The 15,180-nt window shown below is 29.2% G+C and overlaps 1 protein-coding gene across 1 annotated transcript; it reads right to left on the bottom strand.

Moving 5' to 3' along the window:
- Positions 1-4,411: 4,411 nt before the first annotated feature.
- On the bottom strand, positions 4,412-10,459 carry LOC130821280 (probable CoA ligase CCL13). The gene is made up of 2 exons (XM_057686974.1): positions 10,151-10,459; positions 4,412-6,209 (listed from the first exon to the last, which is right to left on the bottom strand). The coding sequence occupies exons 1-2, from the start codon at positions 10,346-10,348 to the stop codon at positions 4,785-4,787; spliced, it is 1,623 nt and encodes a 540-aa protein (XP_057542957.1). The 5' UTR covers positions 10,349-10,459; the 3' UTR covers positions 4,412-4,784.
- Between the last annotated feature and the right edge of the window lie 4,721 nt (positions 10,460-15,180).

Consider the following 15,180-nt stretch of genomic DNA (forward strand, 5'->3'; position numbering starts at 1 on the left):
ATTTGTATTTTACTATTAATATTAATCCATTAGTTGAAAACTATACTTAAGTGAAATCATATTTGATTTATCTCACTGCAAAGATAATTATCTACATTTTATAATTTATATAATGTTAAATTAGAGATATTAAAAATTAAATAAATGCATTCACATGTGTGTCAAACTATATTGGACACATAAAAAGAGATTGAGGAAGTGTAAATATAGATCAAGATAATCTACTCTCCCCGTTCCGTTTGATTTACACCTTTTACAGGTTTAAATATGCATTTATAGTTGGTGAATAAGACGCATAGCATGTGGAGTGAAGAAATAAAAAAATGAGAAAATAGAGAGAATGAATTTATTGATGAGATTAAAAGAAAACCGTAAGGAATAATACCAACTAGAAAACAAAACAAACAAATAAGACAATTTAATATTTAAAATATTTAAACTTAAATAAGTGCATTATTTAAAAAAAACATAAATAAGTGCATTGTGCCAAAAAAAATAAGTGCATTGTGCCAAAAAAATAAGTGCATTCATATGTGTGTTAAACTGCATGAAACACAAACCACTTATTAATTTACACATTTATTTTTTTAATATTGAAAAGTTTATTAATAGTTGTTGAATAGGAAAAATATATGAGTAGAGTAAAGAGAGAAGAATCACAATAAAAGATAGAATAAATTTATTGATGAAATTAAAATAAAATTATGAGGATCAGTCCATTATTTAAAGAGAAAAATCGTGTAAAATAAGTAAGACAACTCAAAATAAAATTTAGATAGTCCTATAACAAAGGGATTAATTTACTCTCACATATTCTAATCAAATGTCCCATTTGATTTTACCCACTTACCGATGTACTATTATAAAAGTTGTTCTATTTGTCATTTCATTAAAATTCATTAATAAATAATACTCCTTCCATTCCTTAAAGTTGTTCTTATTTGTCATTTCATGTTCTTCTATTTGTTGTTTTGATAAAAAATCTTTCTATTTATATTATAAATTTTGAACAAAATTGAATTCGTACATCCTCATTTTAATATTTTAGTAATGATTATGGTTTTAACTTTTAACATATATTCCACTAACTTCATTTTAATATTTTTATATTGTTTAATGTTCCCACATATTTTCAACTAGCTTTATTAAAATATTTTTTAAATAGTTGTGGTCTCAATATTTTTCCATTAACCTTCTTTTGATTCTTTTTTTAATATTTATGGTCATCATTTTTCTCCATAAAATTTAGTATTCAATAAAATTATATAATCTGATAAACATTTGTTGTGAAAATTTCTTCAAAGAAAAACAAAACAAATTATGAGACATCCAATCGGAATAAAATAGAAGGGAATAAAAGAGTCCCAGGATTTTGGAGTATAACAATTGAACATCCTTAGCATGGAATTCCTTTAGTCAAGATTCATGAGTTTATTTTTCTAATAAGAAATTGTAAACAGACAAACAAATCTTCTGAGACAGCGATATCTGATTGGTCTTCTCCTCGAACAGCTTATTCATCGTGATTTCACATGGTTTTTTTTTATTTTTTTTTTATTTTATTATTATTATTTTTTTATCTCATTAGGTGATTTTATAATTTTGTTATACTTTTACACTCTTTAAACAATATATCATATACTAGTAAGGGATCAAAGCTAAAAATACAAAGGATCACTCTTCAAACAATGTTCATTTGGATCATTGGGTCAACTTTAGATTAGCTGTTTCGGGTTGATTTGAAATCAAATTTTGTATTCATATCAGCTTTATTATAATTTTAAATTAATTTTAAAGTCAGATGAAATATCGGATCATTCGATTTATCATGAATGGCAGTATCTAATTACAGCTCAAGAGAAAACCGGGTTCTAGTGCTCAGTTAAGCTAAGGAGATTTTTTAATAACATTTTTGTTATTCGAGAAGGGAACTCGTGGATCATGAATCATGATTATAAATTGATTATTGTTGCTTTACGAAATGATCAAACCACCCATGCATCTCTAGTCGGAGTTATTACTTAGTACAATCATTTTCTATCTACCTTCATTATTTATAAATAACGTGAAACCCTCATCAAGTTTATTATAATATGATTACATGATTCATTATCATCCATTTTATTTAACTTTGTTATCAAAATTATACCCTTTTCTTTTAAGTTATTTCTATGTTATTTTTGAATTGACACTACAAAAAAATTGACCAGACAAAAAAAAAAAAAAAAAATTCTACCAAACTACCACCACATTATTTTTGTCATTTAGTTCATTAAGTGAACTTTGTTTGATAAGGTTAAATTAATTCCTTGAAAACCTCTGCCCTCTTGAAAATATCATAGACAATTTATGTAGGTTGAACACCTTTTTTTTTGACACTCTAGAATAGCAGGAAAATTTAAATAAGTTTGATTTTTGATCGAATCATAAAAACCCATTTTATGTAAATCTCTTCTTTCTCTTCAGGGCGGAACATTAATTGCAACAATTCAATAGACGGCTCATTGGGATAGATTAGATCAACAATACCCCAGAAACGTATAAGAGGCTTTCTACTCGTGCGGCTTAAGAAAAATGATTCAAGGTTGTTTTATTTGTTTGTTCTCATTGAGAATTTTTCTATTTAAATCACAATTTTTTGATATAATTAACTTAATTTATCCTTATTTTAATATTTTAATAATTCTTATGGTTTGCACATATTTTCCACTAATTTTGTTTTAATATTTTTTATATTGCTCAATTGCTTATGGTTCTGATATGTATAGTCCCAATAATTATTCAAGCCACTTAACTTTATTTTAATATTTTATTAATGGTATGGTCCTTACTTTTTCTCCATTAGATTAATTTATTATTCAATAAAATAACATATCTACCTTCTAAAAGATTTATTTTTATTGATTTCTTTGAACATTCCTTATAAAAACAACCTTAAGGGACGTAAGGAGTATTTTTTTTATCTGTTTCATTATACTTGCAATATTCGACTTTTTACGCAATTAATTGTGTTATTTTGATAATTCATATTAATATGCACATCTAAAAATTATAAGAAGTTGATATTTTAAAAGTATGCGATTAGATAATTAAAATAAGATTTCACTAGCCTATATTTTTTTTCTTACACATTAGCGACAATATATAAAATAGTGTTAATAATCATAATATAACAAATATTTTAGAACGGAGGAAATATATATAAATTTAACCATACTAATTTATATGTCTATTGTTAGAACGGACTAGTTTAGAACATAAGTAACAAGGAGAAGGTATTAGTAAATAAAGGTTATTTGTGAACTTAATAAATCACCCTTATGTGATAGAATTTGATAGGGTGAAAGTTTTATTGTTTTAATTTATCTTTTTTAGTTTTGTTTATTTTTTATTATTATTTTTTTGTCTTTTTATATTAATTTACTAATCATGGTGATTGATTAGAAATTTTTGAATAACAAGCAAGTGAAGTCAACGTAACTCCGTACATAAGTGTTCCAATTCATCTACATCTTTCCTAGTTTTTTGGATCCTTGGGATCTGAGTCGGATTCAAATACATATAAAACTAATGGATCAGATTTAGGTCTTGAAAAAATATTCGAATTTAGGTTCGTGTATATATATATATATATATATATATATATATATATATATATATATATATATATATATATATATATATATATATATATATATATATATATATAAAATGTTCTATAATACAATTTATTGATTTAGTAGTGTTACTTTTGATGTTAGATTATGTAATTAAAAAATATTTGTTTATGTAAGAAACTTTTGGAACTAAGTTGATATTTTTAGGATATTTATAGTTTTTCTCCACCTATTCACATAAGTTGTCCCATTTTGATTTTTTGATATTATTCATTGATCATTACTCAGAATTTGTACTTTATTCTTAATTAGTTAATTTAGATGTTAAAATATAGTCAACTGAAATCTTATTTGATTTTGTCTCAATTAGTTAATGTTAAAATATATTAGGCATCATATACCCTAATATCATTGATGGATGGTTTCAAACCCCTCTTAACATTGTACAAATGTGCAATAAAAGAGGTTAAAGTCCTAGTGTTTATGAATAAATTCAACCGTGAGATGACTTAACATGAATTGATCTAATATTTAATTTTAAAAAACAAAAAGAAATAGTTTATAAGTATGTCATGGTTACATTTCAAGATTAAATGTCATGTCATTTTGTTTAGCCAATAATTAAGTTCCATTTGGCAAAACTCTCTTTAACTGTAACACTTTGAGTTTTTAAAATTTTTAAGTATAATGTATAATTTAAATATATACTTAATAACTTGTTAAATGTTGTAGTGGACAACATTGAATTAGGTTGGATTCGCCCAATCAGGTGTTTATTGGTTTTTCTAAATTATATTTTCAATTTTATATATCTTAAATTTATGTGAAAAATATTATACATAGGGGCATATACAATTTATAATTCTACTCAGAAACTCAAAAATATTCGAGATCAACCTGCAGTTAACCCAAGCATATCCAACGAATATCCTATAATAGCCCAATATTGTTTCAATCACATACACATAATAAAAGATGAGTACACATATACAAACTATCATATCATACTATACATGCTGAATACCATGTGATCATACAATACTAGCCCAACTGGCTGGGCGCATTTCTCCTTGTCTTTTCCTTGAAAGGGGCACAAGTATTATTTGTCCGCTATCCTCCTTTTCTGAATCATGACTTATGCGGGATACTGAGTTGATAACTTTGACTCTATATGAGCTGGCTACTTAAATTTCTTGCTAGTTGCCTTAGAATAAATTTTTGCACTTTCCCGGTAGAACTAATAGCCAAATTTCCAAAAACAACAAGCTTAGGAATCATTTGATTAGGCAATCTTTCCCTACAAAACTGAATAATTTCTCCTTGGCTTGCTTCACTTCCATTTGCAAGCTTAAGAAACGCGCAAGGTACTTCATCATCACTTAACATGTGATTCGTATCAGGCATAGCAACCACTGCTGCTTCTAAAATCTTCGGATGAGTCAATAACACCGCTTCAATTTCCAAACTACTTATACGTTCTCCTTTCGATACAATCACATCGATTAATCGATCTTTGAGTTGTATAGACCCGTCTTTATGCCTAATAGCTAAATCCCCGGTATGAAACCATCCACCCTTGAAAGCCTTTTCGGTCTTAGTTAGATCATTTAGGTAACCCATCATCAAACCATTTCCTCTAAACATAACTTCTCCTATACTTTTACCATCAAATACTACACTTTCCATACTATTTGGATCCTTTACATCAAATTCTTCCATTATATGATCCACTATATTCAATTCATTTCTCAATCTTCTATTATTATGCAACTTTGTAATCACCGGAGGGCCTAAAATCTCGGTCATTCCATACCTATACACAACCTCGATCCCCAACTTCTGTACCCTTTCCATTGCGTCGCTACTTGGCATTACACCAGCAATATGTGCATAAACCTTATGTGACACAATCACTTCACTCGGGTTTGTGTGAAATTCATCGAGTATGGTTGTTAAAATACTTGGCTGACCCGATAAATGAGTGACTTTATACATACATATAGAAGGAAGTATGTTAGTGTCGTATAAGAACACATTCGTTCCACCAAGCGCAGCAATAGCCCATGTAAATCCCCATCCATTAGCTCGAAACATATCGGCTGTCCATAAGAAAACAACCTTAGCTTTCTGCCTTAAGTCACTCCTAAGAATTTCTCCGAGTGTGTTGAGGTAGGTAGCTCTATGACTATACACCACACCTTTAGAACGACCAGTCGAACCAGACGTGTAGTTCACTAGGATTGGATCACATTCATCCTTGAGCAAAACGGGTTTGTAAGAATCCGATTGGCCCATACTAAGGAGCTCATTATAGTACATGTGATTAGGTAATTTGTTGACACAATTTGATGTTGAAGTAAGGACTACAATAGGGGGCTTGCTTGTTTTATAATCGGAATGATTAAGAATTTGAAGCACTGGTTCGAGGTTTTTGTAGTCGAGAAAAATGAATTTGGGCAACAATTCCTCGAACATTGAGGATAGGGTGGGTGCGTTAATCTTGGGGTTAATTGTAGAAAGGACACCTCCAACAAAAGGGACTCCAAAATGTAATTCATAGAGTTCTGGGATATTTGGGAGTAAGGCAACAACCTACAAGAAAATCATTATGAAAAAGACTAATAATGAATTGCGTGAATTAGTGTATCTGTATGAAGCTAATGACTTAGGTTGTTTGTTAAGGAACTAACTCAACCAAAAGTTTAAATTGATAGTTGAGGGCTAAGGTCACGTAATATGATATTTACTCTAACACGCCCCTTCACACGAGAGCCCATTGTACTAAAAGTGTGAATGCAACACAAGTTCTCATACATAGCTAAATATTCTACTTTAAATGAGGGATGATTGAGATTCGTACTTGTGACCTCTGGTCACGCTAGCCTCTAATACTATGCCAAGAAACCAAATCAATCAAAAACTTAAGCTTATGGTTGAGGAATTAAGAAATGTTATACACTCTAACACACCACTCACACAAGAGCCTTTTGGGCTAGAATAGAAGTGTGGAATATTTCACTTAAAATGAAAGGTGGTTGAGATTCGAATCAGTGACCTCTTATCACGCTGGCCTTTAATTCCATGGCAAGAAACCAACTCAACAAAAAATTTAAGCTAATAATTGAGGTCCCAAACTATGTTATATTCACTGACATTGTTTTCATAGAAAAATTGGTGGTATGATACTTAGTATGGTTATATAATAATTGATCAATGAATAGAATTGAAGATTAAGTTAACTAAATGTACTATAATTCAACGGAGTAATGAAAACATTGGACTTAAAAATTTGTCAATTAATTATAAATATAAAAGCAAGGATATGAAACATAACTTGAAATTAAATACGTGTTTGAAAAACGAGGATGTGGACTTTAATTTATATTTCAGGTTTATGTATATTGCATGAAACAATAAATAATTGATTCTTGTGTTAGGTATACATAATAAACTTTTATTTATTTGTCACAAATTTGTTTTTAAATGAGCCGCTACTTGACATAAAGATTAATTTTAATTTAAACTATTGTCGTGTAGCAGCTTATGTATTAAGTATTTTTTATTAAAAAAAAAAAAACAATTTTTAAAGTTATGAATTATGAACCACTATATCATATAATATAGTGTTTTACCTTAAAATATGAATCGCTATGTTGACATTAGGTTGTTGAATCAAATAAAAAAGAAACGTCATCCTACGTACATGAACAATAGAGGGCATAATTACTTTTGTGTTGAAGATAAATTAATTAAAAAATTTAATTTTGCAAAAGATTGTTAATTAATAAAAATGGTATTTGTATATTTAATTTCTTATCTTAGTTGTTACCTCGTGTCAATTGTGTACTACTGATGTTATCAATAAATAAGGTACTCCCTCCGTTCTTTTTTGATCTTCCACTTTGGGTTTTTCACATATATTAAGAAAAATAGAATCTTTGGGTTGTAGTGGATATTATTTTAATTAAATAGTAGTATAAAATAATAATTGTATTGGAAATATGAGGTTGTAGTGGGTATTATTTTAATTAAATAGTAGTGTGAAGTAATGATTGTATTGAAAGTATGAAAGAGAAAATAATTATAAATAAAAGAAAAGGGGTACATTAAAAGAAAAGGGGGTTTTAAGGGGTAAAAGTGGGATAAAAACTTTCTAAAAATAAAAAGTATTTTAAAGTGGAAGAACTTTTGAAACTACCCGTTATAGTAATATGGAAGATCAAAAAAGAACGGAGGGAGTATTATTTATATTTCCTTAATACATATATATGGCGTACTTGTTATTTATTAATTATATACGTTGAATATTATATGTATATATTCCTATGTTAAAGCAAGTGCCAATAATCTTAGTGATGACGTTCACTTTAAACATATAGTCGAACATGCTTTGTCTTGTACTTTAGAGAGGGTCGATAAAGATGTGTCGAATATGAGAGGTTTAAGGTTTGGAACGGTTGATGAGAGTTGTTTGATCGAAGCAACAAGAAGAGGAACAGGCTGTGTGTGGCTCGACCAACCGCTCGATCGAGTGAGGGCTCGCTCGACCGGTCGAGCGGGGGTGGCTCGGTCGAGCAACAGGTCGAGCAATGTGTGCAGAACAAGTCACTAGCTTTTCTGGAAGCTCGCTCGACCGAGCGAGGTAGTGGCTCGGGTCGAGCGGAAGTTCAGAAGGCTACATAGGATTCTGATTTCGTCAAAATGTGAAATGGCTATGCAATTATGTGGTGCATTACTTCTATTGTTTATTGTAATGTTTATTGTCATTGTTAATTGGATGTTAATTGTGAGTTTATGGTGATTTATAAGGGAATATTAAGGGTGATGAATGCCTTGCCTATAAATAGGATTCATCACCCATAGTAACATTCACCACAAACACACATATTGTTGAGAGGGCTATTGCATTGTTAGAAACTTGAGAGTGTTCTTACTTTGCTTTAGTATTTGTGGTCTTGAGAGATTGTTCTCAAGACAAGAGAGTTTATTATACTTGTAATTGTTGAATTCATTATAATAAACTACATTTGAGGGGGAGGTATTCAAGATACCTCATAAACACTTGTGTTCTCATTTTGCATTATATTTTTCATTTGTTTTTCTTTATTGAACCTCTTTGAGGCTTGCGCTTTCATCCTATAATATAACTATCTTATATTCATATTTTCAACTTCATTATTTTTCTCAAATTATTTACATGTGTTCACAATAATGATTATGATATAATTGAGTTAGTAAAACATATCTCTCCCTGTGACCTATTTGCATTATTTGCTATTTTGGTATGTCCCATTTAATTTATATTATTAAAAATGACCCACTTAATTTGTATCATTTTTATTTTTGAACAATAATCCATCACTTTCTTTTAATTTTTATCCGTACATTTTAATTCTCTTCTAATAATCTACATGATTAATTCTTTTTCTTATTTATTATCATTATTTAATTTTTTAAAAAATCTCACTTTCTTTATAATTTAATTCTAGTGGAACATCATCATTATATCCAGTGTATCCCATTCATATTCATAAAAAACTATAATCGGCATCTGAAAAAGGAAAAAAAACAACAACTAATATTCATAAAAAAGAGTGCAGTTAAAGAGTCCCTCAACTGAAAAAGTTCTTTAAATAGAGAAACCTTCAACTATAGCAAGTTACTCCTAATTCTAATGGAAGAAAGAGATTAAATGAATTCAAAAAATAAAAACGACAACAGACAAGCACGTTAATCCACACAAGCCATGCTAGCCATTGACCAAACTATTAGAAGAAAAATGTGTGACACAAGGCAAAATAAGGCTTTCCAACTTGCATGACACAACACGTTTCACCCACCCACGTCCAACGGGCACAATAAAAACCATACCCGCTAGGCATTCCTTACTGTTCTATTTTCTAATTACAAAAAAAATTCTTACTTTGTGTCATTAAATGAAAAAAATAATATTAATAATTTAATTTTTCATTAATAATCTAATTTTTGTTGTATCCGTAACATATCGTGTTACTAATAATAGATAAAAAGTATATATGTTGCTAGCAAACTAAAATAAATATTAAATTATTCACAACAAACTAAAGAAAAATATTAGATTACTAGTAAATAACTAAAAGGTAATATTTTTAATAGCAAACGAACAAAAGATAAATTATAAATATGAATTTTTTATAGAGTATATAACATATTATGGGGCATCAACTATTAGTTTGAGTTTTTGGTTGGGTTAGTTTCTTGACCTGTTATCAAAAGACAACGGGACAAGAGGTTATAGGTTTGAATCTCAACCATTCCTAATTTATAGTGGAATATTTAGCACCAGGTATGAGCAAAATCTCTGAGGCATTCACACTTCTAGATCAAAAGACTCTCATATAAAAAGGAGTGTTAGAGTATATAACAAATCATGAGACTCAAAAGCAAATTGCATGAATGATATAAATAAATGAATAAATCAATTAAATAAATAAATGAATAAATAATACTAAATCTGATTTATAATATTTATGATAAAGAGTTGCTAAACTTACACAATCACCATAACATATTCCAAGAGATGAAAGTGCAGAAGCCAATTGCATGCATCTTTGATGAGTTTGTTTCCAAGTATAAGCAAGTCCTCCATAAATTACAGAGATTTGATCACCATAAACTCTTGCAGCTCTTTCCAAGAAGCTAATGGGACTAAGAGGCACATAGTTGGCCCCACATTGCATAAGACCTTCCATTCACTCCTAACTCCTAAGTACTTGAGAATACTGATTTTCTTCTTCTATTTTTAACTTTAGAGGTTGGAGCTCTTATATAGGAATATTACATACACTTCTAAAAAAAAGTGTATTGTTCATGGATATCTTAAAATATGTTATATACCCTTCCGTTCTTTAAAGAAGTTTTTATTTATTATTGTGAGTGTGTTCTATTAGAATATTAGTTGTTCTCATAAAGATTTTTTCTATTTATATCATAAATTTTAGACAAATTCATTATTTAATAAAATATTATATTTTCTACTAATTTCATTTTAACAATATTATGTTTGTAGTCAGTATTATAAATGGAGAGAATAGTAAAGGAAAGTTAGTGTAATTTGTTAGGAATATCTATAGACAAGTTTTATAGTAGTCATGCTTGTTCACCTTCAACAATTTTATTTTTTCACAAAATTTTGATGAATTACCGTTTGAAAATAGGATATTAAGTGGAATAAAAAACTGTAAAAAAAAATAAAAAATTTATGATCAAAGCATGATTACCATGGGAATGATATCTACAAATCATTTTATTAATAACACCGTTTTAATAATTAAACAGGAAAAACTATATTAAATTTAAAGTTTTAATTGAATTGATTTTTAAATATTAATAAAAACTAGCCCATTAAAAACGCAAAGAAGTATACAATTTAAACGCGTAAGAAGAACATGGCCAGATCAAGTATGTTATAGTCTAACGACTTAAAAATTATAGACACTTAAAAGCGTCAAAGTCAATGTCAATCGTCGTAATTCGTCATGTAGTAAGCGTCAGCTTTTTGGCAGTTATTACTACACAAGCGTAGAAAGTGGGATCCAACTTGTTGCCGAGTCATTCCAATATATGGGCGGATAATAATTTAGAAAATTTATTATTGGTACTCTTGTATTTTTGCACTTTATCTGTGATATTATTGTGTTTTTTCGATTATTAATGATATTCCTAGCATTTTATGCTAATTACAATTGTGACATTATTCAAGTTTTTGTTGTTATCTTGCCGTTAATCTTTTTAAAAACAAACCATGGTCAGTTTGTGTGAACCTTCTTTAAATCTTGAATAATTTCAAGATAACGACCAAAATTTAAATAATATTACGGATGTAATTAGCATGAAATGTTAGGAGTAGTATTGATAATCGAAAAAACAAAGGAATACTAAAGGTATAGTGCAAAAACACATAGGTATCATTCATAATTTCCTTAATATATTACAATTGCTAGCCAATTTGATTTAGAAAATTCCACATATATCCCATCATGACCCCTATAATACGGATCTACTTTTAAATCACTTGCTATTCATATACTAAAAATAGCTAATTTTTCTTCTGCTTTATTTTATCATCAAAACTTTTTACTCATTTTTTCTGATTATTTCTAAATATAGTTTGGTTTTGTATCGCCTCATCATCAAATCGTCTCATTTTAAGATGAGTCCATATAAGATTATAAGTGATAACTCTAAAAATATTAAAGTTATCACTTTAAAATTCTAAGTGATTACTTTAAGATAATAAGTGTATGTTAGGTCAGTCTAATAGAAATGCTTTTAATGTGAAACCGTCTCATTTAAAAATTTGTATTTCTTATTAGCTTTTGTCTTAATGTTTGTCTTTTGATTATGGTTATCTTATCATTTGTTTATTTGATAGAAAGAAAAGACTAGTGAAGATAAGATAGTGTTTCCTATCATGTTCATTAAACTTTTCACGAATTTTAAAATACGTAATTAAGAAGATTTGGTCTGAAAAAAGACTGTTGTATAAATAGCAAAAGCGAAATACAAAATTATAAAAACATTATAATAAAAAGAAATCAACAATTAAGAAAAGAAAACATAAAGATTTATGTGGTTAATTAACTAATAATGTGATAGATACACATACACGTATATTAGGCTAGGGAATAATTTTAACTATCAATGGAAAATCAAATACAAAAAAATTAATTTTAACCAATTTTATACAAAACCAATATCACTACCGTAATTAAACAATTGAATAATTTCATATCTAATGACGAAATGAAATAAAATAACAAAATAAAATATTTGAAATTATCTCTTGAATATCATTGTCTATAGTAACACAAATGATTCTTTCACCCTAAAAACGAAGGAACAAAGCATAGAATTAACAATCCTTTTTGAAAAAAATAAGACTCTAATTTCCATTAGTGTTCCTTTTAAGCGATACAAAATGTATACTTTAATATTTAAATATCATTTTAACATTTAAAATAATGTGCTATAAAATAAATTCTTGTATAAGGTAATATTATTTCACATGAGAATTTGTGTTTAAGAAATAAAAAGAAAGAAAGATAATAATCAGGTTAGAGTCTTTAAGGCTTTCGCCTTCTCTCAGTAGTTCTTCATGTTGTAGTAAAAATAGAAAAAATATATTCAATGAACCTTAGTTTGTAAACAAAGTGAAAAGTCAATACTACAACAACAATGTCAAAAAATTTATCACATAAAATTGTGATCTCGTTTATATAAACAATCTATTAACTCAAATTGCCTTAGATGTCATGCTCTGTCTTCCTCACCTCCTTTTCAAATCGTCAAAATCTAACTTTCTATTTTATTTACGAGTTCGCCAACACTCTGTAATTACACATACATATACAATCTCAAATATTTTCTCTCTCATTTTATTGTATTAGTAACATCTACCTTTTTAATTTTCCCTTATTGTCTTTAAAAATTCCCCCAAATAGTGATGGTTGTTCATCATAAATCACTAGATAAACAAAAGAGGGTGAACATTTAATTTTTAAGATTTTTTATATATGAGTGTTTGAGTGAGTTTTAGTTAAGTCAACTTATGTGAAATTTTTAAGTTAAGTCGGCAGATTGAAAGGGTGTTACTCCCTATTTTCTTCTTCTTGATAGATTGCACTATCTTGTCTTATCTCTTTTGGGTTTTCATAGTAGTGTTGTTCGTCATACTGGTAATACCAGTGCACATATGGTGGTAAGATGGAACTCGTGTTCCCTTGGAGAGATTACTTGATATGTATCCCTTTCCCCAAAGTCTTGTATGTTTGACCTCGATTGATATTCTATAAATTCGTAGTTGTTTTTTTTTCAAAAAAAAAATTATGTGTAAAGTAATTATTTTGGCAATTTAATTTAATTTTTTTTATTATTATGGAGTATCATAGTATTTCATGTCAACCAACGAGTAAATTTCGCTCCCCTCAAAACCCTTCCAAAACCCTAATTCTTCTTCTCATCTCCTCCCCCTCCAACCATTTCTCCAAATCCTTGATGTAAAAACCCTAATCAATTCTCTCATTTCAATCAACCAAAATTCTTCTTGATCTTCATTTTTATAACTCCCTTCTTTATTCTAATTCCTCAATTGCTCCTTAAAGTGATGCAAATCATTCCGTTCTTGTTTCCCCGATCGCTCCACCTTCTACATTTTGCTTTCACGCTCCTGGACTTCCATTACGCATGATGCTGTTCTTGCTCGTGTTGATCAAGCTGGTGTTTTTGTACGGGCACTTTGCCTCCTTTCATGAAGATTGAGGAAGATGCTGTGAAACTTGTTTTTGAAGTACACTGTAAGAATTCTGTTATCCTGGATGATTTTACTCATAATTTTCTGGTTAAGCATTTGTGTAAAAATAACTAAATAAGTCCATGAGTATGATTTACACTTTACGTCTTTACGATGTGATTATTGGTTGAGTGGAAACCAGATTTGGTTACTTATACTATATTGATTGATTATGTGTGTAATGCTAAGAGTCTTTGCGAGCAATTCAGTTTTTGGGAAATTTCGATGAGAAGCCTGATTGTATGCTTATAATACTATCATGATTCAAGAAAGGGTCTTTACTACATGCTGATTTTCGAATAGTTAAGGAGACCAGGAAATATTTGTATGTTACGGCAGAAATGGGCAATTTTTTGGTACGATATCTTGTAAGTCATTATGAATGGGATGTGTGGAGGAGTAGATGCACTAGGGGTTTTGAGAATTCTAAGTGAGGAGGCTAAGGGGTGTACCTGAATGGGATTGGGGGCACGTACTATACTGTGCTCGATGGATTGTGGGAATCAAAGTGTTGAATAAGGGGATGGAATTGTATGGATTGATGTAAATACGAGGTGGAAAGCTTGATATTGCCCCTTATACTACATTTTTGAGAGTATTATGCAGAACAGGCAGAGATGCTGATGCTTATGGGGTTTTTATTATGCTGTTGAAAGCAAAAGTGTCAATACTTACACTACTGTAGAGTAGGCTAAAATGATTGAAAAAAAGCTGGGGAACAAGGACTTTTCATTGAACGGATCAGTTGTTTCTCAGTTGTAATGCCATTGATATCTTTTGCTCTACGTGACCATAAATATGGTTTGAGTTGGAATATATGGATCTTTAGTTTTAGTTGTTGAATGCATTCATAAAATGTTGAAATGTGTACTGCATATGACATCAAATCACGCAACTGCCAATTTTTTTATAAAAAGCATCGGAACAGGATAATTCAATTAATGAGGCATCGCTCTTATAACATCTTTACTGGCTCTAGGACATCATCATTTCATGTTTATTTGTGTAATGGATCTGTGCTCTGTTTTTGATCTAGTACTATTGTTGGGACGTCTGGTTTCTCTAGTTTGCTGCAAATTATTGCTTTCTTGATGATTATATTTGCTGCCATGAGATATATTTGGTCTTTCTATCAACTAGATTGCAAATAGATTACGACTTATTGACATGGCTTCCAACGAGAGATGTACACATTGATTCAAGGGAAATGCAGGGACTATAGAGTACAATATC

This window comes from Amaranthus tricolor, chromosome 8, assembly GCF_026212465.1.
Source record: "Amaranthus tricolor cultivar Red isolate AtriRed21 chromosome 8, ASM2621246v1, whole genome shotgun sequence".
In the NCBI taxonomy this organism is placed as follows: domain Eukaryota; kingdom Viridiplantae; phylum Streptophyta; class Magnoliopsida; order Caryophyllales; family Amaranthaceae; genus Amaranthus; species Amaranthus tricolor.